The 26539-nt window shown below is 43.1% G+C and overlaps 2 protein-coding genes across 3 annotated transcripts in view; one reads left to right on the top strand and one right to left on the bottom strand.

Annotated features, from left to right (window-relative positions):
* fut8b (fucosyltransferase 8b (alpha (1,6) fucosyltransferase)) overlaps positions 1 to 18902 on the bottom strand; it is a 95163-nt gene extending 76261 nt beyond the window's left edge. For both annotated transcript variants that reach the window (XM_085937239.1, XM_085937238.1), the window contains exons 1-5: positions 18818 to 18902; positions 17544 to 17598; positions 15799 to 15860; positions 10229 to 10288; positions 7139 to 7283 (exon numbers count right to left, since the gene is read on the bottom strand). The gene's annotated coding sequence lies outside the window, so the exon portion shown is untranslated. The remainder of the gene's footprint in view (positions 1 to 7138; positions 7284 to 10228; positions 10289 to 15798; positions 15861 to 17543; positions 17599 to 18817) is intronic.
* A 1914-nt stretch (positions 18903 to 20816) lies between these two features.
* tmem121ab (transmembrane protein 121Ab) lies at positions 20817 to 21761 on the top strand. Its single transcript, XM_085937995.1, has one exon. The coding sequence runs from the start codon at positions 20817 to 20819 to the stop codon at positions 21759 to 21761; it is 945 nt and encodes a 314-aa protein (XP_085794121.1).
* The last annotated feature ends 4778 nt before the right edge of the window (positions 21762 to 26539 follow it).

Here is a 26539-nt window from a genome sequence, read left to right as displayed (position 1 = left end):
CATCTGCGGGTGTGACGTCACGAAATGCACGCTAACCAGTCTTTCCCACGCTCCCCGGGGGTTCAACTTAAAGTTCTAAGCTTGGGTAAATTTAGGCCACGGAAGCCTCGAGGAGACTTTGTGGAGCCGAAGCGACTTTGCAGCTGGTGCGCGTGGAGCGTTAAGAATGAACATTTGCGTCACTTAGCGTTATTAATGTCACCGTCAAAACATCAGTCAAGAAAGCTGGTTTGAGTTTAAAAATCAGGTGCGGGCAATATTTTAGGAGGCAAAGCAGGCGAGTCCTACTTTGGGTGGAGATTTATTCCTCGTTGACTCGCAAATGAGGCAATACAGCCATCAAAACTGATTCATCACACGGAGCCCGAGCAGCGGGCATTAAAAGACACGCCATTTGATGTTTGTTTGGTTTTTTTTTTATAAATATGATTCGGGAGTCCCTATTTAAATCTAAAATTTACTCCGAGCATCACGTTGACACGCCGACCTCAGCAATCGACCGCACCCATCTAAAACGCTATTAAGGTGGCCACTTATGCGTCAGCACCAGTTGTACGCTTTTGACCTCGGCGTGCATAATGACTTTTTAATGTCTGGTGGCATAATTCAAGCAAGATTACATGAGTTAGTGTAGCATGCCAAATCACTCTTGTCCTCCATCCATCCATTTTATATACCGCTTATCACAATTGACGACGGGGGCTGAGAGAGACACCTTGGACTCATCACAATTTTGAGTGCTGACGGGGGAATTAAACCAGGTCTGGATTCTATCCCAGGTCCACCCTGGATTGTGTTTTCCCCCATCTTTTTAGCTTTCCAGATGCAACATTGTGAAAATACACTCATTAATAAATCGTATTGTATTCCCACCCCAGGAGATGGCGCGATGCTTGCAAACGAGCCGTGGCAAATTAATTAGAACGGCCATCCTTTTGTTTGGACACTAATCCACCCAGCAATGCTACTTAGAGCATATTGCTTCTTTTTTTTTTTTTTTTTATGGCACATGCAAACTGTTGCTCCCCTTTCTTATAGCAGGGCAGCAGATACTTGGCTCCATATGGCTGCTTTTCCGATATCTAAACATAATGGTCATTAATTTAGTTGTTTTTAGCCAACTATTAGCTGGGAGATGGAAAGTTTTTTTTTTCCTTCAGTCTAATTTACATGCAAGGGGAGTTGGATTTTTGTTTTGGCACTGTTGCAATCAATTAACTCAAATTGAATACTTCTTTATCACATCATTGCCAAGGAGGCAAATGTCCTCTGTTTAGCGAGAGAGAGGGGGAGGGAGAGAAGAGTAGGGGGGGAGGGAGAGAGAGAGAGAGAGAGAGAGAGAGAGAGAGAGAGAGAGAGAGAGAGAGAGAGCGCGAGAGGCTTACCCAAAGCGGTTGACTGTAGTCTGCAGATTGGACTCGCCACGCATGTCTGAATTCTTTCGCGCCCGAGCGAGCGAGAATGGAACGTCGGTCCGCGTAACTAATTACCATATTACTAATTTGGACTGCTGCTTTTTATTCTTACTATCATTTCCGATCCCCCCCCCCGTTCACGGATTTACAAAGCATCTCTTCTGAGCCTGCGATGAGATTCAACACTTTGGAGAGACTACTGGATTGACGGTAAGCCAGCAGAGTTTACGTTTGCTTGTGTCATAGACAGATTGGTGGGGGGAATAAAACATACTGTTGAACATGACATGGCAGACAAAGTGCAGAAAAAAATTTTATCATCTCGGTCACTTCCGACCGGCTTCAGTTTGTGACTCTTTCCTCTCCTCTCTCTCTAAAGGATGCTTTTATGCACGTTCAGACTCCCCCCCCCCCTTGTTGCTGTATTAAAAATAGATTCTTGTTAAACACAATTTGACTTGCTCCACGAGAATGAGTTTCCGAGCGGCTCGTCAGTTTTGCTTAACGACAAGCTGTTCGTTTTGTGGAGTCAGCGAGCGGTTTTGCCGGCGGGCGCGCGCACGCACGCACGCACGCCCCTGCGCACACGGAGGGGCGCGCGCGAGCACATCGACAAGCGGGGGTCACCGAGAAAATCTATGACCGCCACCGCTGAACTACCGAGCCCGACAATATTTCAAAGTGACTGTCGGATAATGAGAGTGTGACTCTGTGTCTTTCCTGACATGAATATCCGGTGGTCTCTAAAAATAGATTGAATTTGTGTGATACTTTTGAGTCAACAGGAAAATAATGAAATGCATGATTGGTGGCCAACTTGCTGTCGCATCAGTTTGGATTATCTTTGAAATATTACGTCAATAAAATCATAATTACATGACCGTAGCAATTGTTGCATGCAAACTGATTAATTCGCTTGTTATCAGTTGATTGCACAAAGTCTTCGATTGATGATGATTTTGCTTAACCTGAATTTACATGCAAGGCCTACAGATATTTATTTGACTCCTATTTTTTTGTTAAGTAGGTCCTTTGTCAAGTGCTGCAAACTGTTGAACACCACCATCAGGACTTTCACACCATTCCACCAATTGTTACTAAACGTCGTCTTTAACCGGGATTAAATGTTTGACCTTTTAGTTACAAGAGCCGAGCCGGGCGTCACTTCTCGCTGCCTCCGTGCTTCACTGCTGCAGCTGTTTTTGCACTGAGAAATTAATTCACACTCTACAAAGGAAGAAAAATGCACATGCCAGGCTCGCTTTGGATAAGAGGTGACCCGCCCCCCCTCAACCCCCCCCCCCTCCTCCTCCCAAATGCTTTCAGCCTCCAGCACTGTAACCAGCTTTGATAGCTCAGACTACACAGTCAACCCAGGCTGACAGCGTAAACGCAGAGTGATTTTCACCCAAGTCCCCGATTTAACAGCGTCAATTTTAATGACGCTAATTAGGATTTCTGATTACATTGAACGCGTGATAACGCACGGCTTGGCGTTAACCGTGTCTGATACGTCGGCTCAAGCCGCGACTGATGAGAATTTAGTGTCAATCGTCGCGGGGAGGTTTCCACGCTGCTCCTTTCCAGTGTCCTTGAAAGAAATCACATTTGGAGGCACCAGTTTTTTCCCTCCGGGTTATTAAGCTCCGGGGCTCCACTGTATTCATTCATTTTGCTTGGCTGATGAGCCAAATGTAAATGAATCTATCATGCTCAATTTATTATGGGATAAACAGACAATGAATTGAAATTTTGACCCTGCAGGGGTCAGACCGCACGATTGGCTACGCCATTCCGCAGTGTTTTATTATCTCCTGTTTTTTACCTCAGGGCATGTACGTTCAACTGTCTCATACCATAAAAGATAAAATTACGCTTTAATAGATATACTGCCCAATCGTTCTGAGTCGTTCACTTGAATATCTCAGCTCTGAGTAAAAGCGCCCTTTTTACCCCTTAATAGAAATAATGACATTTTATGGCTCTTATTACCACGTGGCGTTAAATCAGGCAAAAATTGTGACAAATAATGTTTGCGATGGAGTTTGCACTTAATTAAATCATCAATATCGGGTTCCCAGTCTCGGCATCGATTAACATTTTAAAACAACAACTTTAAGGTCAGCCGTACACTTCTTGGCATCCCAATGTGCTCCATTTCAAATGTGTTGCATTACACAGATTACAGAGCGAGCTGCTTTTCATGATTGTGCACTTTGCATGCTTATTGCGCTGCGGATTGTGTTTCCGCATGCCTCGAATTCCATTTATGGGGGCTCTTTAAAATTCAGCCCTCCCGCTAGAAACTCAATTAAATACAGTAGGGCTATAAATATATGAGCAGAAAGCAGCCGAGCTGAGTGAAGTACTGCGCGGTCATTCAGCCCCCTCACCAATCATCTGACCCCCCCCCATCAGCACCGCCGCATAGCGACCGGTGGTCAATTTGAATGATCGGCCGGAGACAATGTGGGAAGCTGTCACGCAGGCCAAAACCGACTTGAAAACGATGTGTGCCCGGGACATCAAAAACGAGATTGTTTATTTCGACAGCGCCCGCTGGCAGCGGCGAGACGAGCTAAATTAGAAGCCTTTGTCTTATTCCGCATTACGCCCGCTCAATCCCGTAATGTTGTTGGCATCATCCCGGGCTGACACACTTTTTTTGCACCGTATGCAATTTGCACATTGTATATTTTCCAGTTTTCCCGCTTTGGAATCCAAGGTTGGAATCTCCCTGACCTAATGGCTTCCACTCCAATCAATAGCCACATGGCAGAGTCGATCAATAACAGCCGTACTAAACAATAACGAGGACCGAGAAAGCAACCTCCGGGCATCCCGCATTGGAACTTTTTTTTTTAAATACTGTATGCTTAATTATAGATCCAAAATACTAAACTAATGCGAAATAAAAACGCAAGGATAAGGTCAAAAACGATGACAGCCAAGTACATCAAAATGGAAAGATGGTTTGGGCAAATAAACACTTGCTTCAGTGTTTAGTAGCCAATAAAAGAGAGTTACAATATATGGACGATTGCAAATCAAAGACCTGATCCTTTAATGTTGGTACGAGGAGAAAACAAAAGTGCCACGACGGCTTTTGACTAATAACTGCCAGGTCGAGTGAGACTACTGGATTTTATAGTGTGATAAAATGTGTCCCATCCGCAAAGCAGTTAAAGAAGTTTCCTCATCTGATTTGACCGTGGGTGTATTTTATGTTGTATTTTTTTGGGGCTCTAAGATGGAATTTTGGCTTTTTTTTTTCTTTTTTTTTTTACATCGCAATCCTGTAGTGAGCTTCTACTTACAGTTCGATGTTAAGTATCTCAACGAGCGCATTTTGGCACCACATTGAAAAGCACAAAAGTGCCAGAGAGGGTAGCAAGTGGTGAAAGATTGGAGCCATTGCAGTCCTCCAGGGAAAGCAGTTATCAGATATACCCAAGTGATGGGCATATACATCAGCTCAAGTGCCACAGGTCGAGACGTATGGCGCTGTTGCTGTATTTCCTCAAATAAAGTCTGGACGCCTTGCCGCGTTTGGTCATCAAGAAAAAAAAAATAAAAAATTTCACTTCTTTGGCATTACTTGCTAACCAAAACAGCAGCACCGTAGCATCTAAGCAGTATCTTGTTCCTTGTTTGTGTCTTTTTGTGCTGTTTGCTCAGTCCCAACAGCCCAATTCAAAACAAAACTCATTTCACCCTTAGAATTGATTTTACTCATTTATGGGCTTATGTTTTCCATTTGATTTTCTCTCAATTTTATTCCTCAACGTGACATTCAGAGAAAGAAAAAAAAAATAATCATCATCTGACGGCAAATGTTGAATCCTACAGAGCAGCAAGATTCCTTTGACAAGTAAACAGAAAATGTCTCAAGGCTCCGTATAAAGAGATGAGAGAGGGGGAAAAAAATTGTCAAGGATGAATTTGCAACATTCTGACATGCACTTTGTTTTTGTCAAGTCATTTCAATGCAATCTGTATATTGCACAGGTCATTTCCAAACACCGCATGCAGTATTGGTAAGCAACCTTACTCCATCACCTTCAAAAGCAGACTGCGATTGTGATTTAATGTCGCTGGAAGTCCAAAAGGATTCCAGAGTCTATAAACTTGTCTTATATGCTGCTGCCTTTCCAGTCATTGGAGAGCAGGTATAGGAACCAGTAAAAATGATCACTTGACCGAAGGCGGACTTATTATTTTGAATGCATGCTGCGTTTCCATTTGAAAAAAAACATGTCTGCTCGGTTCACATAAACATATTCCCTGGCTAATGTGTGAGCGTGCACACTTCTCTATGTGTAACGGGGTTTGTCAGAGTGCCTCCTCTAATGAATACATTACTTTTGCTCCGCTCATGTTTGCATCACTGAAAGAATGCACGCTCCTGTCCAGACGGTACTTAACACGATGTATTGTGAGCATACATTTGTGCGCTGAGCATGTGTTGGTCTGATGGGCTGGATGTTCCCGTGTGTGCGTTCGTTTGGTTTTGTGTTTTTTTACCCTGGACCGACAATGTTTCATTAATTTGGCAGAGGGTTGGCAGAGGCCAACCAATAAAAGTCGCTTGCAATTTGGGACTTAATGCAATAACGCTCGCTATGGAGTCACAGCAATCTGTAAATCGAAATCCCTCGTTTAGATCGACTCTGTCATGCTTTAAATAACTCATTCAAGGTTAGAGGCAAGATGAGGTCTCACTCTGGAGTCATTTTTACAGGACTTTGGGAAGACGTAGCAGACGTGCTTGCACGCAATTCTGCGTCTCCATATGCCGTCTGCGGTGATGTAGATGTTCATTAATTATGGCGTGATCCAACAAGTGAACAAGCTCGGCATGCAAAAACGTAACTCGGCCGAGGGGGTGAAATTACATTTTTGCTGTTGATGGGCCGACCAGATTGAAAATCGATATTCAACTGAGCCCGTGTGGGAAGTATACAGTAGTTAATAAGGAGCAAGGAGAATTTGTTTCTTTGGAAAACCACTAATAGTCAATATTTTTTGCAGAAGGTGTGTTTTAATTGCGCTGTTGGTAATTAGGGACTTTGACGCTGGACATGTCCAACACTCCACGTCGCGGTGCTCTACCAGCAAGGCCGAGTTAATTGCAGCAGAGAGAAGCTCCGGCCAAACGGGCATTGTCCCACACGCTGCCCGTTACAGCCCACTCGTTTGCTACTCGCCGGCCTTTGCCACGACGACACAAATTGCGAGGCATCCGAGGTGAGCTCTGTCATAACCTCGCCGTATGAGGATTAGCGCCTCGACCCTGAAAGGAATTCTAACAATAGCGTAAATCAGCATCAATGTAGATCACTTGTGACAGGGAGGGGCGGGTGGGACGGGGGGGGGGCTTAGGCTGCAGCCACCACCGGTGGACTGATTAGCTCGCAGCAGCAGCCGCTTTCTGGGGAGATGCTCGTTCTTGGCGTTGAGAGGGAGAAACATCTGCTAGTGTGTCACTGCCTCTGGGCTGCGGAGAACTTGTCTCGCTCTCTCTCTCGCTGCGTCGCGCTCGCTTGCTCCTTTCAGCCATCACTCCCCATAACCTCAACTCACCCCCTTGTTTCCCCACTCTGGCGTCTTGCAGCACTTAAAAGCAATATCAACACGCAAGCCGGCACTCATGTCGCCCTAAAACGTACCGCTTGTGTCCACAAAACAACCGGCGACGTGTCAACACATAAATGTTGCCTCACCTTTTTTTTTTTTTTCTTTCTTCTTTTTACTGACGTGCAGTTTCTCTCTTTTGCGTCTTCCCCGCAACATCCGTACTGCCTCTCAACTCAGTAGGGCTCTAATCGACGTTCAGAAAGCCACTCCACTCTGCAATTAGCCGTAAACCTACGGAAAAAAGAAAAACAATGATAAATAAACATGAAACGATTCACGCGCCTCGCCTGCCACACGAAGCACTCGATTCAAGGCTTGTTTCTTATCAGCACTTCAAGGCCGGTTATTTCAAACACTCTTCAGAGCACACAACTCCACAGACAATCACGAGTCGACTCTCCCAGTCATTGCTGGAAAATACAAACAAAAGAACTAGAAGAACATCAATGCATTTTTTTTTTTTTGCATATAAATAAAGGACAGAATTAACATTTTAGATTCAAAAGTCATCCCAACTGCAATTATATCAATTCACTTGCTTTCGTATCGGTGGCTTGTGATCGGCAGTCTCGCCAAGTACTGATACTCGCCCGTCACTGGAAAAAAAAAAAGGTTTGCTACATATTGTACGATTTTTTTTTCCTTTCATTAGAGTATTACCAAGCTAAATTACAGCGCTTGGTGTAAACAAGGCTCACAACACAACAGACACCAGCAGTTTCAAGCGACCATTCCTTCTGATCCTTTGAAAGGAAGGCCCAAACCGGCCATTTATGTGGGTGTTGTTCCTAGAAGCGGAGATAAAGCAGTGTCGGGTGCTTCATCTTTGTCCACACGGCTCTTTGGCTACGTGTCCGAAATTTGCTGCCCACAGTTTCAAGTCAGAGCCAGAGACACGGGCTGCAGCCTCCACCGGACCGAAAAGCTTCATCATCCAGCAAACATGCTCATTTATCCCGACTTGGCTGGCAATATGAAGGGATTACAAAAGGAAAACACACTTTTTTTTTGGACTTCTTTCTTTTGGTGGCTTTGTCTGGCTCCCTTATTTCCCACTTTCTTCGATTTCAAGTGATTTCTTTCTTGCCAATGTTTACACTTAATGAAACCAGACCGTTTGAGTCCCAGAAGCGTGACGCCTTTGAACGTTATCCTTCGTCTCGGTAGATCAATATCAGCTATGTTGTGCGAGCGTCTGCTCGTAATGACTAAAACTTTGTTGCAATAGATTTTCTTTCTTGCGTCAACATCTCAGTGGAGACGTGACAGAACAAGCAGCATATGGTTCCCGCGGTAAATGCCTTTCGAATGCTGTTCGGACAAAACGTCAACATCTCTTACGGCTCATCGAGCTTTCTCGATTTGAGTCAAAGAATTAAGGTCACGTTTACATTTTCCAAATGTATTTGTCAGCCATCTTGGCTAATCCAGACTTGTTTAACGATCTCGCGTTTCATCTAAAGGACAAATGATCGCCGCGAAGCGATTGGGAAATAATTAACCAGCAGATGTCAAGATTCTAATGGCACCGATTAGTCAACACTTTGCCGAGGCTGTTTTCCTTGTAACGATCTTTCAAATCTAAGTGCTTTAGAGCGGCAGGTCAAAACAAACGCGGACTTATCATTAAGGTCACTCCTGCTGATGAAGTAAGTGAGGCGTCAGATTCAATTGTTAGCTTTCATATTTGATCACGTGAAGTCGAGCGATAAAAATGTAGCAAAGACAAAAATCAATAAAACGCATGAATGAGGCAAACTGAACAGATGTGTTCGGTAAGTCCGCCGAATCTATCCCCAAGGCTCGGTCTCCATGCCAATGCATGAGTCGACATTCTGTTTCATTTGGCGAGATATTATTGGCCGATGTATTCTCGGCAAAACAATTAGCAGACACAATCGCAGTATGTCTTCAAAACCACAGCAGATCGGGCCTCCGTGAAGAGGATCCAGCGGAGCCTTTTGACTAATCACGAAGGAACTTGTTCATCAATATCCAGACTTAGCGCTAAAGCCCAGCTAAGACTTTTGTTCTATTTCAGCAGCGCCGGCGTCAAGTTTTCCATCCGTTCCGACTTCCATCCTAAATTGGCTATTTGGGCGAGTCGCTACATGGTTCCTTCCTTTCCTTCATAGAGGTTAATGGGTTTGCCGCCTTCTGTGTCACAGCAGGAGGGCTCTCATATGCAGTCCGCCCTCAGTTGCTCGAGCTTAAAAAAAAACTGAAAGCGGCTCTAGCCACGGTTGTGGACGATAAAGCCGTACGTGCGAGTTGCAGTTTCCGCGTGTTCGAAACCCCAGCGTGAGCGAGCGCGAGACACGCTACGTCGGGCTGAAGTCAAACTGTAGGGAGATAAAAGAAGCAGGAAGAAGCTTAAAAGCGCGCCACCGCTGCAGGTGTGCGGCTGTGTGGGAACGATAGAACGCTTGTGTCGTTCATCGGCTTGCCGCTCACGACTGCGGTTAATTATTCACCCGGGTTGTGCTGCAGAGATGAACTGAGTGGCTCTGGGATAAAGGCACTGAAGGAGGAAGATGAAATTATAAAAGCTAATGATGGAACTCTGGCGGAATTTTAATTTCCTTAAATTGATTTTCGAGAGGTTCCCGACCTAACCGACACGGACGGACATCGAGAAGGGGGGAGGCGAGAAAGTCCGTTTCTTTTCACCCTGACCCTCCTAAGTATCATTGGACACTTTCACGTCCGTCCATTCGTCCCTTCTTGTTAACATCAAATTCTTTCCCGTTTCACGTCTCCCGAGAATTTCATTATCTAACAAACTCTCTCAAACACACAGAAAGCACTGAAATGTCAAAGCCATTGGAAATCCTGTGAAATGCAAACTGCCTGATAGATATTCATAACAAACGCCGAAAAGTAAAATCTTCAGAGTATCGGAGAGCAACGTGACCTCATCGTAACCGCAAATCACCTGAAATTAAAGACAAGTGTCTCTTTCATTGCCATGGCAACCCCTGATAACCTACTTTAGTGGGCATTAATACTGCCTGGAAAGCTCCAGTGTAGTTACCCTGGTGTCAATATAGACTGTGCTGTTCATAGTTTTTACAAGCACACAGTAAAACGAATGGCTAAGTAAGCAAATGCTAATGATATTGCATCACTTTACAACAAGAGGGTCGTGTTTGTCGGCGGCGTAGCGGAAAACTTACCACCGTTTCCACTCCAGATGAGCATAGCTTGTGGATTCTCCTTGCCATCTTGACGATTATCTAAAGAAACAGGAAAAACCAATTAGTCATCCATTTTCATCAGAGTTTAATGGCGTTTAGGGGAGAAAAAAAAACACTCCTACCCTCATAAAGTTTAACTGGAACTCTTCTAAAACAAGTTAAATACATTTTTTAAAAAGCAATTTTGTGCAAGCCCAGTCAGTGGTTAATGTGCAAATCCCCATAGCAACCTATTTGACTATCATGGACATGTTGAGCTTATATTCATCCCGGAGGATAAATTCAATTTTCACTCTGCTGCTTAATTGGTATTGCATGCAATGCACCGCAAAGAACTAATTCCCACAGAGGATAGCAAGCAAGGAAGTCAAGGGAGAGTTGCTCAAGGGTGAGAAGACCACATTTCATCCCAAAGCCATGTCCTTGTTGACTTACCTACTACGGCCTCCTAAACAATACCCGAGGCAGATTCCACTATTCCAGCGGGATGGGCATTGAGCCCTGTGGGACTAATATCTATAACTGGAGCTTGATTTTTCCTTGAGGATCTCGTTTGCCATTTTGTACAGTATTTTCAAATGAGGAAGGATCATGGTTTGACCCGGAATAAACCAAAAATAATATAATAGCGTATATTCCTCTTCATACTAAATTCCAACGAGAGCAGGCTCCTGCGTCTCGTGTCACTTTATTCTCTCCTCCCTGTCGATCTATCGCTTGTCCTCTGTGACCAACACGCCTCCTTGGCTATGCCTGTTAGCCCGCTAAATGTGCAGCGGGCCGTGGAAAAGAGCAAAAGGCTCAGTGATTGGCAGAGATAAGGCCTCTAATTAGAGGCAGTGATTGGGAGTTGCAAAGGGCGCTTTGCTGGTAGGCAGAGATGGAGGAGAGAGACGTATTGAGGGCGCCCAACCCCGCCGCAATTAGACACACATCTGCTATCAACCATCAGTTCAGTGTCCTTACAACAGACGTTCTGACGCATGTCGCCTGTCAATGTCATTCATTGTCCCCGTTTTCCCTTTTGCTTGTACAACCGGCTGACACGCCCGCTCATTGGTTCTGGAGAGAGTAGCGGTGTAGGAAGAGCGAGATAAATAGCCATCTAATGCAAGCATGCTGGGCAATAGAAAGAAAACTGAAAAGGAGAATAGACTCTAATACTTGGCTTAAGATCTTAATCGAGTAGAATAGAAGAAGGTGAAACAAAATCCAATCCTGCTTGACAATAACTGCTGTAAAACGTGAAAACTGTCACCTCGCGTGATTATCTTCTATCCGGTGATTGTACAATCTTTAGTGTTTGACCTTGAGCCGCTTTTATTACACTTGGGTCATATAAATATATGCATGATTAGAGTCAGACACCGGGACAGACAATCGGCATAGATTTGTTTAATTACAAGATAATTGCACATGCAATAATGTTGTCCCGTTGTTTATGTGGACAATTAACATATTCAACCGCGGGCCAGACGGTATGAGCACCATGCCGAGATTTTACAGCCAGGGTGAAATGTCACATCATCTAAGCGCCAGGTTTTATGACTCTAATCTAGTCTGCAGATGCAGCACCCACTAGCATGTTCCAAATGGAATAATAGCACATTGTACTACATCAGGAGGCTCTTTGCCGCAGGGGGGTTGTCATTCCATCCGTGTAATTTATGAGCTGATACTTCAACGGCCTAATTTAAGATACGGTGGAGTCATCATTTAGATAATCAACACTCGGCAAGTAAAAAAAAAAAAAAAAAAAACCCCCAGAGAGAAGTCGGCCGTGATGGATAAGCCGGAGCGGCGCGACTTCTGCTATCTGCTCCGGTCTTAAATCTTGCGGTCTAGCATTTGGCAAAGGGCGGCACTGCTGCGGAAGTCCGTGTGGGCTTTTTGACAGTTGCACTAAAGAAGGTTCCAGCGTGGCGACGCAGGGGAGTACTTGAGCGTTGCCTTTAAGCAAAAGACATTGCTCAACACAGGCAGCGGCCGAAAGGGAATTTTTTTTTCCGGCGGGAAAGAGTCTAAGTGGTGTCCCTCCAATGTGGCATAATATTAATTATGACCCCACTCTGTAATATTACTGCAGAAACATCTTTTATATTTCAGTCATAATCTGACAATGACTGTTTCATTCATGCGCAGTGGTTCTCTTAATGTGTGTGTTCCGATTCCGATCGCTTGTCCTTGCTATCTTGCAATGTAAACATGAAGAATGTGAGCTCGGCTTGGAAAACGTGACCCTGAGGGAGACGTGTACTACTACAGTCGTTCGGCGTAATAGGGAAGCGGGAGATTGTTGGATGTGAGGAAGGCTCAGCTTTATCTCCTTAGCGTAGGTCAAACAGGCTCGGAGAGATAACGAAGAAAGCAGGGCGAAAATAGACGCTTTTCTCCCGGTGGGTGCTCGGGCGTTTATGACGGAAAGCAAAACAAGCAACAAATTTGTATTCCAATTATTGCCGCATTGATTTCTATTGCCCAGGACAGCTTGCAGAGTGAGACGTTTATTTGACATTCTCGGTTCGTAGCCGGCAAAAGGCGAGCTACTGCGCGGTACATAAAAACAAACAAATGCTAACAATGTAGCGCAAAGCTAGCAATGGTTTGTCCGATCAAAAAATGTGATGGGGTGACAAAATAAAAGTCAAGAAAATTTTTCACGCAGCCCGAAAAGCAACCGAGGTAGTCTTTTGGGTTGACTGTGTACTTTGTGATGTCATTTCTATTTTTTTTTTTTCATATTCCGTCTGATTGCAGTGACCGAGTTGACATGGTGACAGAGGCATGAGTCATTTGATTAAATTGCAGCCTATACATATTTATAGTACGGAGAGTCCTTTCGTGCTTTCAGACTGTGCACAATACAGAAAAATGAAGAGCGGTTTCTTCTAATAACAATGACGCCATGTTTTGTTGTTTGCGAGCAACTTTCCATGCGACTTTCCTCGGCTCCTTGTCGAGACGCATTTTATGCTTCCGTCTTTTTGCCAGTGCTGGTGTTATTAAAGCATTGCTCGAGGGAGGCGGAGCCACTGGAGACTCATGGAATCGGTTACCGCAGGACAGAGTGAAGGCTCGCTATTTATGAATGGCCTTTAACTGTAAGGGAGAGATGCATGGCTCAATGTTTCTTCCCCCCCCCCCACTTGCCTCTGCCTTCGATGCAAAAGCATCCGTCCACATTAGCATATATGTGTGCGTGTTTGTAGGATGAAAGCGAGCTGGTGAAGGATAGCAGAGGAGCACCGAATTATTTATGATCGCCGTGCACTATAATTAGCAAAAACTAAATTGCATGTCGACACGGACGACAGTTAATTCCGGCCCTGCTTCTGTCAAACGACATTACAAATGTTAGCGGGCTACTACAGCCGAAACTAACCATGTTGGTCAAGGGAAAATAATTGCCCAATGGGAGGCCGTGCCCTGAATTATTTTAAACCTAAGTGAGGGAAAACCAATGCGGTGGCATTTTGAGGTAATAGAAATCATCAACCCACTACATGCATTTGAGGTCTTCCAAAAAAGAAAAGGGACAATAAATGATGGGTGTAAAATAATCATCACATCATGTTTTAATAGGATATCTTAATGGTGCTGAATGTGTTACTAGCTTGAAAGGCACAAATTAAAAGGAGTTAATTAGCGGGGCCCCATCTGCCTGCAAAACCTTTGTGGGACTGTTTACATCCGACAAGTTGATGCGTTATTAGATAATACTCGAGCTCTAATGGTTGCAAATGTGACAATCTGGTGAGTGGAACGCTCTATCAAAGAGGTGACCCCGGCTGTGTTGCAAATTAGCATGTTAATAAATATTTGCGGCGGGTATAAAGTGTCAAAGTGACACCTGTGACATCATTTAAGATCAGTCAGAGAATTGCGGCGAGCGGAATAGCCGAGCTTTTATTGTCGGAGCTAATAGGCCGGCGTGTTTTGCACTTTTTTGATGATGGTCGGAAATATGCAAATTGGTGTTTATCAAGCAAGTTCACACACTGCCTTCATGGAATTCAATTTCTATTCATACTGTCTGGGGAATCATTTGAATATGCCAGACAGGCCAATTTTCTGACATATAGAAGAGCTTTATGGAAAAGAATTTTTTTGTGGTTTGGGAATTATTTTTTTGTCACCCACATTCTGTGGCTGAATAGGCTTGCGCCCTCGCAGAGGTCTGCCCTTTGAGCTGTTGTGACAGATTGATTGGCTGCAAGTCAGAGTCATGGCACCAGAACTCTTTTTGAGGTGTGAGATGGGCTGAACACATATTTTTCGCTCCGAAATGCCAATTTCCACTCTTGCCTTTTTTTTTTTTTTTTTTTTATAGGCCGCAAAAGCTTGGAGGATTTTATTTCTCCTTCGCACAATGCGGGTGGTGAAATTACAAAAAAAAAAAATGAATGGCCGTGATGTTTCGTCGCACACACTGGAGGAGTTTGCGAGCCAATTTTTTTCATGTGATACTTCTCCCAAAAATTCCCACGTGACTTACAGGAAGTGAAATGTCTCACATGGCCCGTCATTAATCCTCGGCTGGTAATATTTAAATCCCCCGCTAAGCAATCCATTTTAACTCCTGGCTCATTAGCAGCGCATCAAATCCTCTCGGTATCGCATCTCCTTTGCCTTTTCATCAATCACATGCAACAGCAACCTTTGCTCTGCATGCTGAGTCTCTTTCCACTCATCCCGTTTTTTTATTTTTCCTCCTTACCCCTGCTGTGTTTTCTTTGCCTCCCACGACATATTGAAGGTGACAGGTGTGTGGATATTTTATGCAAACTTTAGAAGGCTCATGAAGTCTTCAAGTACTTCATAAGATTTGCGTCAGCACACTCGGGCTATTTCATTAACAACTTGATACCGCACATTGTTCTCGTGATTCAGCTGTTCCTGGCAGGTTATCATTCTGATGATCTTTTTTTTTTTTCCACGCTGACACGCAGCACATGTGATGAATACCGAAGAACTCCTGCGAGATATTTGTCTTTGAAAAGTCATTTTAGCCTCAAGTGAAATCGAGCAAGCAGTAATGAGACGTGACTCGAATGCGACGATGGATTCCGTCGCCCCGCGGGGTGGCCGTGTTTGACATGGACAGGTGGAGGAATCGCAAGGTGGGATTAAGGGAGACAATTATTGACGGAACAATACGTTTGCTATTTCTGCAAAATGACTGCGCTTGAATGAACTGCACGTATAGCCCAATTATTGTGACAGGAATATTGTATAGGCAATTCAATATGGACGTTTACAATGGCGCCATCAGGAGTTAAAATGATGGGATCATGTAGGAGGAGCATGCTAACAAAGCTTCCGTGTTTGAAATGAAATTGGGAAAACATTTAATTATGGTAATCACGACGGCCTCAGTTGAACAAAATTAACAGTGAGGGATTGTTGATCCTTTTCAAATCAGTCGTAATAGGTTTGATTGCTGGCGGCACCATACGCCTGGCATGTCCACGTTGCAGTTGGGAGGTTCTTGCTTTTTAATCTCGCCAACATCAATCATAAAAGGAGAACGGACGGAAGATGAGACTTACTTCTCAGGCAACCTTGAGTCGTCTTCCCGCTACATGTTGATCAGTGTGATAGAAAAGAAGACCTGGAAAGAAAACACAAATGATATTGTAGAATATTTATCATAATATGCGCAGGGAACAAGTTGAATATCTGAATTTGTCATCCAAGTTGGCATATTGCATCATTTTGGATTTTATTTCAAGTTTAGATGACATTTACAGGACTACTTGAGTGACTAAGCTTTTGGGTACTTAACCTTTAGTTTTTGGAGCCAGGATAATGTTATGAAAATATCAAAAAATAAATAAAAGAAGAAGAGAGAAGAAAAAGAGAAAAGGGAAAAAAGTAAATAGTGCAGTCAAGCATTCCTAAAAACTCTCACAGAACCCCCACACTAAGTTGTAATTGGTACGCAAGTGTAAAAAGAAGATAACCACTGTACCAATCGATAAAACGCTGCCGATGCTAACACGATTTTGGCTGAACTCCATCGCTGAGCCCCATTGTGTGCCGTCGTCTTCCCGTCGGTGCTCATTTACTTTAGCTTGACTTTGTTATGGTCGATGCTTAGGAACTGGGTCTGTAATAATAGAGTGAGAAGACAATGAATGTCCTTTTTCCTCGTCAAATTGGGTTACCTCTTTCAATCTACTGACTGATACTTTATAATTGAACTGCGGTCGATGGCTAACGCCCATCACGCAGGTACTCTAATGGATTCATTTGGGAAGATTACTTGAACCCACAAGAGTGAGGAAAACAAATGGCTGCCTACTAAAGTTTGGCCTACGATGATCTGCAGCCATCAATTATTGGCCGGTATTAAGTGGAAATTCTCCGAGCGACACGTGCTAAGCCACTGGAAGCGGCGTCCTCTTGTTTGTGCGACGCGTATTTAATTTTAGCCGCATTTGATCAACACCCACCTCCATTTAGAGGCCGTGACAGCTCGGAGATAGATGGCGGTTTATTTCCAGTTATGCGCGAGCGTGTAGCTTTTGGTGCTTATCACACAACCAGACATGGTGAAGGAAAGTAAGACGCATCAGTCAAAATAGTAAAATAAGCTCTTAAAAAAATAGCAGAAATAAGAAATCGCAACAAATGAGATGTGAAAAGCTGACTTTGAATGGAATGAATAGATGGAAAGCACAAAGTGTGACATTGCAGTCTTACCCAACCATTGTGGCTCATTCTTAGTGCATTTGTTGATCTTAAAAATGTTTCATAACGTTGGTTTTGTAGGAAATTCACCTGAGAATGACCTTAACACACTTGGCCTCGTTTTTAGAGAACTGTATTCAGAGCAAAGGTGTTGAATGTGTTTAGACCCTGTAAGATGGAAAAAAAAACGAATACCTTTTGTTGTTTTAATTCGCTTTGGCTATATTGGAGCGGGTCTGGTGTACAATACACGGACCACACTTGTTCCCTTGAGGGCCACTTTAATACGATTAGCAAACATGGCAAAGTAATTCCAGGCAAGGGAGCGAGATGTGTTTAACGATTTGGGTTGGAGCACTTGAGCCATGTTAGAATTGGAAGGGGATGGAGGCTATTATAGTTTTGCATTTATACACACAAAAAAACCCGAAATGCTGTCAGCAAATATTCAAGAAAAGTCTGGGTTCATTTCTTCTAGAAAAGTATTTTTTTTTGGTATTCACATCTTTTCTGTGTGTGTGCGTATTGGAACAACAACCAAAATACTGAGGATGGTTTAGTGTCTAAAAAAAAAAATAATAAAAAAATAAAAACCACTTACCTGGAGAGGCCAAAATTCTCCAGTTCTGTACCTCTGTATCATTCACAAGATGCACCTACAGCAGAGATGAGCAAATTAAATGATGGAACAAAAAATGTATTTTTTTTAAACACAATATAACATCAAGAATGCATCTCATGCATGCCTCTAAATTCAAAGCCACCCTTTTGAATGATCACATTGCTTCTAATCGATTCATTAGGAAGCGTCTTATCATTTATTTATTTTTCAACTGCGATTGAAACAGCGAGGTGATGCTCCGTCTATATGTGGGTGCGGTCTTCCTCCACATAATATATAAATTCTCCTAATCAGCCAATTAATCATCGTTTGAGGAGTGTAATCTCTCTCTTAGGCTGCGTTTGACATAATTTGGGTTTTATACATTCATATCCGTGCTTGGATTACAGATGAGACTGTTTGGCAGACGTCGCCGGTGATGTCATATAACCTCGTCACAAAGTTCATTTCGATTTTATTCAAACTACCTGTAAATCCCTCCTATCATACTGAGAGGAGAAATGGAATGTCATATTAGGGTACTCATTTAAAACCGCAAAGTTGTAAACAACCAAAATGTCCTTGGGTGGTTGAAATACAAAATTCCACATTTTTTATTTATTTATTTTCAAACACAAAGTGCTGTTTTGGTCAAACACATACTGAGTCATCATGCATTACACTTGCAAATGGGGGGTTTCATGTCAATACTTCAATCGCCTTGTAGGGTGCAGTTCTACTTCTGCATAAGTTCAATGTGCTTACAGCAACATTTTCAATACTTCAGGGGAAACTTAAGCACTTCACACCGAGCATGATGATTTGAATTGATCATTCAAAGTGATTTAATTACCTTGAAGTTGGAAAGCACACTAAGAGAGGAAGCCAAATTAGGATTTAAATATTTATATAGAATTGGGCGGGAGATGACGAAGCTTTCCGTCGTAATTAATTGTAACTTGCCGAGGAAATATGTCAGGGACTCCCTGGATATCTTTTTTCTTTTAACAAAGTCAATTAAATGACACACTTGATAGTGGTACAATGAAAGAAAATATCTCAGCAATTCGTAATATTCCTGACTCCATTGATTTTACTGTACTCTTCTCACAAAACGGAAAAGGCATTAATTAAAGGTGTACATTTACATAATATAGAAAAGTCACAAAATAACCAAATGCCCACCAAAATACAAGCTTATTACACAAATATAGAGGTCTAATTCATCATGAATTGTCTACATTGACGAAGAGTAACAAAATTATTCAACTTACATGGCTTTTTCGTCCACCATTTTAATAGCCTTAGCATCATTAGACACACCTAAACACCTGCTACGCTTGTGACGCACCGGTCGTCCCTAACGATGCGTTCAAGAACAACTCGGAAATTAGTGTCACGGCATATAAAACAGAATTGCGATTGTCTTAATGGCTGTAAAAGTTTGTATGGGAGGTTATCTAGAGGGAGGATGAGTTTGACGTTGCAATTGCCTGATTTATTTGCTATTTTATGCTTCTTCTAAACATAATCATTCAAGGTATTTGTTCAAGAAAACCATTTCAACTGTGAGAAATAAAATGTCCAACTCACATTGAAGAAAGATGACAACATAAATTTTGCCTTTTTAATGATTGTCATTGTTGGCTGTTCGCACACAAAGTCAGCTGGAATATTAAATGCATAAACCCCTGCAGACAAAAAAGAGATGGATGTTTTGGGGTTTTTTATTTTATTTTTTTACTTTAAATTGCCAAATTGCATGTAACAGAAACCGCACTTATTTTTACTGCAGTATTTTACAGCACTACTGTAGGATGTCATGTTATTTATATACCTTATGACGACCAACTTGGAGTACCTCGGGTACTGTTTTGTTATGAAGTATTAGTAAGATGCGGGAGCTCTTCGTGACATGAATTTTAAAATAGACCAAAGCACACAACATATCATCAACAAATGAAAGAAAATGAAACCAAACTAGAACAGCAAGTACATTTTATTTCTACAGCACAAAGTGCTTCATGTGGTTAAAATGCAGAATTAGTACAATAATAGATTTAATTAAAGACAAAAGCAAATCAGAACACTCTTTCTGGAGTGCTTCCCGAACCCATTGTCTGTCTGCCTTTTTTTTTTTTTTAACAAAGGGATTATAAATTAAGGTTCAGCAATATACTGCACCTTAATTCCTCACTAGGTGTGCACACGTGATAAAGTCCAGTAGACACCAATGAGCTATTTAAATTTACAGCAGCTTTTGTTTTACTTTGGAAACTGCCACCCCCACCACACACAGGAAATGAAGTATTTGTTTATTCATTTGCTTTGGCTCAAATTGAAACTGTAGTGCAGGGTAATGATGCAGAAAAAATGAAGAGAAAAAAAAAAAAAAAAAGCGGATATGGGGGTAAGTAGCTTCTTGTATGTGACTTGGGAATGAGCCTCTCCGATCAAAATGACACCGCCGGGTGCAGTGTGCTAAATGGAATTTCATTTGAGGATAAAGAGGCACGCGGCTCGATGACCGCAGACGCATGACACACTCTTGAGAGAAAGGTGAAGCAATCTTATTATACCTTGTCTTGTCCTATATGCATTGGTGCCAAGCTGACACATCACTTGGCTACTGGCGTGTGCAATGGCTGCTGGCAATGACAACTGTGTTATATACCCTGTGGTGCTGACAGCTTTCTCTCTCCTCCACCTCCTTCCTAAACCACCATCCCTCCCTCCCTCTTCTTCATTTCATCTTGCTCCAGGCTGAGGGGGAAGCTACCACGTGGCAAGAAGGAGGAGGGAGGGGGGCGAGGATGGATATTCAACCTGGTGTAAGAGCCTCCCCGCGGGGATGCCGGCGTAGGACGGAAGGCCTCCCGGGCCGTTGACCTGCCGTCTGTGTGATTTATGGCGGTGTTGGGAGGGGGGAGGCTCCAAGCCACTGCAGAGTCCTCGCTCTGGGTGCACCGCCATCTGCAGGAGGCATACGTGGAGGGATTGGAAGCCAGGCGTGCGTAAATCCACGAGCCGGATCGTTGCTTTGTACGCAGAACTCCTCCCTTGATATTCCTGCACTGCAGCAATCACGTCTGTTAGACCGAGCCAACTGTGGCAGTGTGTGTGGATTACCGTCAGTCATGGCGTGTCAGCTCACGGGGGGGGGGGCGGGCCCAGCCGAATCGATGGAAGTAACAAAGTGATGCTGCGCGCCCGCTCGTAGTCGGAAGTTAAGACAATCCCCCCCAAAAAGGTGAGCCAATAGGTGCCCCCGCCATGGTGTTGCCGCCTCCCAATAAACGCCACGTGTGCTTGACCACCATTGTCATCATGACCAGCATGGCCTTCATGGACGCCTACCTGGTAGAACAGAACCAAGGCCCGAGAAAAATCGGCGTGTGCATCATAGTGTTAGTAGGAGACGTGTGTTTCCTCATCGTGCTACGCTACGTAGCGGTGTGGGTCGGAGCCGAGGTACGAACGGCCCGGCGAGGCTACGCGATGATCCTCTGGTTCTTGTACATCTTCGTGCTGGAGATCAAGCTGTACTTCGTCTTCCAGAATTGCAAAGCCGACAGGAAGAGTTTGGAGACGGTGGCGCGGAAAGCATTGACGTTACTTTTATCCGTGTGCGTGCCCGGTTTGTATTTGGTTCTGGTGGCTCTCGACAGCATGGAATACGTCAGGACTTTCCGGAAGAAGGAGGACATGCGGAGTCGTCTCTTCTGGGTAGCGTTGGACTTGCTGGATCTTCTGGACATTCAAGCTAATCTATGGGAACCCCAACGCACGGGACTCCCCATTTGGGCCGAGGGCCTGATGTTCTTCTACTGCTACATCTTGCTCCTCATCCTCCCCTGCGTGTCCCTCAGCGAGATCAGCATGCAAGGCGAGCACATGACCCCCCAGAAGATGATGCTCTACCCGGTCCTGAGCCTGGTCACCATCAACGTGGTCACCATCCTGATCCGAGGCGTCAACATGGTGCTCTTTCAGGACAGCCGCGTGTCCACCATCTTTGTGGGTAAGAACGTGGTGGCCATCGCCACTAAGGCTTCCACTTTCCTGGAGTACCGCCGACAGGTCAAGGAGTTCCCTCACCCTCAGAACGCCATGGCTATGGAATTGCAGCAAAACTCGGTCGGCCATACGCAGACGCTGCCCAACGCTACCGCTTTGCCGCACGAACCCGCTCCGGCGCAGGACGTTATCGACACATGATCCTCGACGTTGACAGAAAAAAAAAAAAAGAAAAAAAAAAACTTGGTCACGGGACATATTGTGTTTTAAAAGTTCAGACTGCGCCGAGAGACTCCAAAACCCAACGGAGCAGGAAATATATGTTGTGTAAAAAAAAAAAAAAAATGTGTCCCTTTTGCTTTAAGTGTCTTCTATTTTCTAAAGGTCACCGGTACCAGCACCAAACGAGGAAACGTTTAGCTTCCCCCGTTTCCCCTCCAATTGGGACAAAAGAGGAGCAGACGTTGACAAACGGCTACGGTGGCGAAAGCGTTTGGCGCGTTGCGGCAACGGGTCGATAGCGGCCCCGACGTTCGGCCTTCGTGCGTTTGTGTTGTGTAACCTGTGGAAACCGCAACCTCGGGCGTTTTGGAACTACGGGTTTGATTAAAGCCAAGCACCGCAACCGCACACACACACAAAAAAAAAAACACACATCATGTCGGAAGAGCATGTACACAATTCTATATGCCTGCAAGTATGTGTGTTTGTTTACCACAGGGGGGAGGGGCCAGGGGCGGGGTTATTACAGGTCATTTTGTAACACAAGTGTGTGTGTTTGTGTGAAGTGCAAGTGAGATAAAATTGTGTTTATGTTTGGAGGAGGGGAAAAAAAAAAAGATTTCTCAACTGTACATTCCTCAAAATGTGTCAAAAGTAAAAAAGTGTTTTGTTCACAGAGATATATATATAAAAAAAAAAAAGGAAATTAAATATGTGCAACAGACTTTTATTTAGTTTCATTGCTAATATTGTCGTCGTTATGATTACGCTGTACATTATTTACGAGCGGGAGGCCAATGATGTTTTAATAAAGATTATTGATGACGATTCAATTTTATATTCTTGGAATTCAATTTGCAGGCTGGCAAGATCCTTTTTTTTGTCCACAAATTAGCACAAAGCAATTAGTTTTTATTAATGTGATATAAAATGTTGTTGACCGTGTTAATGATTTCTCATAATTAGCATAGAAAAATATCTCCATTTCTACAAGCGTTCACATTTTTAACAACATTTCCCGGAAATCCCAATGTCCCGCCCGCTAGCTATTTCTAAAACAGGCCCAGGAGCTTCTTTAAGTTGTCCATAGGTGCGAATGTTTACTGCTAAGTTTGCCAATTTTTGAAATGAAAAACAATCTTGGCAGCAACTTTAATTACATTTGTTTTACGTTCCATACTAAATTCCCCCCCACCAAATCGCTAACTCATGCAAAAGTAATTAGCCCGCATTTTAAAACCTCACCTAGGACTCTTCAGCAACTCATGAAGGGAGATTTGATTTCCTCTTTATCCAAGCCAGCATACGTTTAAGTGGCTTCTCTATAAATGTTATGGCCGCCAAACAAACAACACCATTGGTGTGGAAAAGTTGCCAAGCAAGCAAAAGTAGAAGGCCACCAACAAAGTCGAGGCCATCACTCAGTGTTGCGTAATTACTCGCAGATGCCACCATGTTTCCTCATTTGGAACAAAATGTCATCTTTTATTTTAGCCCGAGCGCAACTATTTACAGCTTTTCTTTCCATCTGCCTTATCGATCAATTATCAGCAATATTTAAGACTCAATCTTCATTTTGTTATCCGATTTGATTCCAAGCATCTTTTTGTTGTTGTTGCTGTTTTGTTGTTGTTGTTTTTGTTGTGTTTTGTTGTTAATCTCGCTTTTGTCAACGTATTTAATTCCGCACCAAAGCGAGGTCTCCACTCGGCAACAACTGTAATTGTGTTGCTATTATCTTTTAATTCACACCAGCAGTTTATGTCACAGTTTGCCCCTCTGTTGTTAAATCTGTTTGTATGGAATCTGTTCAAAAGCAATTAAGAACCAGAGCCCGAGTTTAATTAAGAAAATGTCTCTCGGGATATTTGAGGCCGACCATTGATGGTAATCTGTCGGATTTGACTGTCGGGATTGTTTTTAATCAATCTTGTCTGAGCGAAGGTAGGAAAGCAAATGGAAAAGTTAAATAATGCATTCGTGCAACGGATCACCTTTCGCATGCCCCGTAAGCGAGTCATCTATAATCTCGATATTCCGGATTTCCATCTTGCTTGGATCCGGGTTATCTCTAGAAGTGCAAAGTCCCCTGCAAAATAAAATCCAAGTCACTTAGATAAGTGGAGCCACTTTGTGCGGGGCGTGCACTAACTAGCACTCATTTTGTCCACTTACTTGCTTGAACGGTCCCACTTTCGGAAGGAAACATCTCGTGTGTCATCACGCGCTGGTCGGAAACACTAATCTAAATGCAAATCGACCTCGCTCACTCATAAAACAGCTGCTCGGTTGTTTCCGACACACGTGTTAAATCCTTTAGTTGCGCATTTCCATGTTTGTCCGTGGACCTTATCAATTTTGCATCATATTACCGTATTGGCCCGAATATAAGACGACCGACCCCTTCTTTTTCAAGACTCAAGTTTGAAAAAAAAGCCTTTGTCTAGACCCCGAATGTAAGACGACCCCCCCCCCCTTTTTTTTAAAGTTTTATTTCAATGAAAAAAAAACTCGTCTTATATTCGGGCCAATACGGTATAACATCAGGCGGTTTCCAATTTGAAAAATAAAGGCGACCCCACCACTCTTGGCCAAATTGTGTTTCGTCAACTCACACAGACATTTGCAAACGTAAATATTGAACAGGTTTAACATTTGGAAATGTCGGCCGTGACTGTTTTCGGAGTCGTTCGCCACAGATAAAATATCACTCTTATTGCAACCACGCCGGGACAATCACTCCGGGTGACCTTTTTGAGACAACTGACAAATGGGTCTTTGATGACTTTTAGAAAAGAGAGAAAATGCTCAACGTCGTCAAGACAACAATACTGCATGTCCTTCATGTATAGAGACAATCAGACGGAAAAAGTTTTCCAAACAAACAAGCCGCAAGATAATAGATAAGGCAACAGCTTGCCGGCAGATATAAAAGAAAGTGAGGAAAACACATGTAAGGGTTTAAAGTCCCCATTAAGGAGAAACATTCTATGTCCATGCATTGCTAGCAAAGACCCCCGTGTAGGCCAACGTGATTGAGTTCAAAGGGGGCCGCTTGCAATAGCAGAATCTTTGTGACTTGAATGTGATTGTTGAGCTAAGCCGGTAGAAACGTGGTCTATGACCCGGAGCTTGATTGGAATCTAAATGTAACACCGCGCCACCACAGAAGAAGAAAGCACGCTTGTGGAAGATTTTTTTTCCTGCAGCAGAGGCACAGCTATTATATATATATATATATATATATATATATATATATATATATATATATATATATATATATATATATATATATATATATTTTTTTTTTTTTTTAAATGACATGCCATCTATATTTCTATATGTATATATTTTTTAATTATTCCTATATATTTTCTTTATTTAATAAAAAAAAAAATTAATGACACGTGATCAAATTCTTACAATAAAACACACCACAACGACATTACACCAAGAGTGAATCCCGTCGTCTGCACGATCAACGAGTACTTACACTTATTTGCACTAAATAGACAACTAGCAGCTATTTGGCTAATTGAACAATTTACTCAATGGCTTTGCAAATGGAACATTTTCCGTCATGCTAACTAAGGGCAATTAATGAAGCAGGAAAGAGATGAAGCGTGGGGTTATCGTCACATACGCCGGCATCCTCCCCAAAGTCCATGTTGGCTTTATTGTCGTCTAACTTGTCCCGAGGTGTGAATGTGAGTGAGGAAAAGATGGCCATCACCATTGCGCCTACTTCAGGGAGGTCATCCAAAGTTCAAGCGCTTCAGGAGATGACGTGATGGAGAAGTATCTAATTTTATACACGCATTAAATATAATGTGTATGTGATTAGATTTTTTTACAAAATATTCCCAACTTGCTCATTTTGTTTAGCTCCCATTGTCATTTTTATTGCTGAATAGGAAGTGGCTGTTGATTCCAGTATAAAGGTGGAGGGGGGGAGGGGGTAATCGGTCAAGCTGAGGGGACAAAAAAATACTGACTCGGCCATTTTTCCTAGATGTAACAAGAATTGCAACGAAGCGGAACCACCAACCCAGTTGGCTCAACATCCATCACTGCTCAACTCAGCAACGCGCCCAAGCAGCAGCAGCAGCAAAAAAAAAAAAAAAAGAAAAACAACAGGCACAGTCTTGCAAAAAAAGAAAATGTCAAGGGGAGAGATTTACAAGTTCTGGTGGGATGACAGTGTTGTGGTCATGAAGGTCCGAGTGCGTACTTGTTCACTGGAGCAGGTTTTAGCTGCTTGTTAGGAAACTCCTCAGTGTGTGCTCATTAGGAAGCTGCACCCTATATGGCATCCATGTTGGCTCATACCTCTCATTAAAAGAATACACACTTTTATTGTCAATAAACACACACACACACACACACTTCCCTATTTGTTCAAACCGTTGCAGTCATAGCTTTGTCACGGTTTTATAGTCACAAGCCATGCAGTTTCAGTTTGCCTCAATAAAAAGGACGACCAATTGACTCGTGTAGCAACACTGCCCTCTGGCGGTTCTGGCGAATATTACACGCTGGCTGGGAAATGACTTTTATGAACGAGTATTATCAGGCTTATTTTCACTCGGTTATTTTTTGAAATATTCAAGATAAGATTCCATTTTGGGTTTTTTTATGAATTTTTCTGCATCGATGGTGTTCAAGTTGAATTTGTAAAAAGTCAGGAGGCCAAAAGTACAGGAACGATTTTGCCATTTTATTTTTTTTCTTCACATTATTGCTTTACAGTAAAATGC

This window comes from Syngnathus leptorhynchus, chromosome 18, assembly GCF_054491065.1.
Source record: "Syngnathus leptorhynchus isolate UIUO chromosome 18, UIUO_Slep, whole genome shotgun sequence".
NCBI classification, from domain to species: domain Eukaryota; kingdom Metazoa; phylum Chordata; class Actinopteri; order Syngnathiformes; family Syngnathidae; genus Syngnathus; species Syngnathus leptorhynchus.
This window is presented reverse-complemented; position numbering and strand designations above follow the sequence as displayed.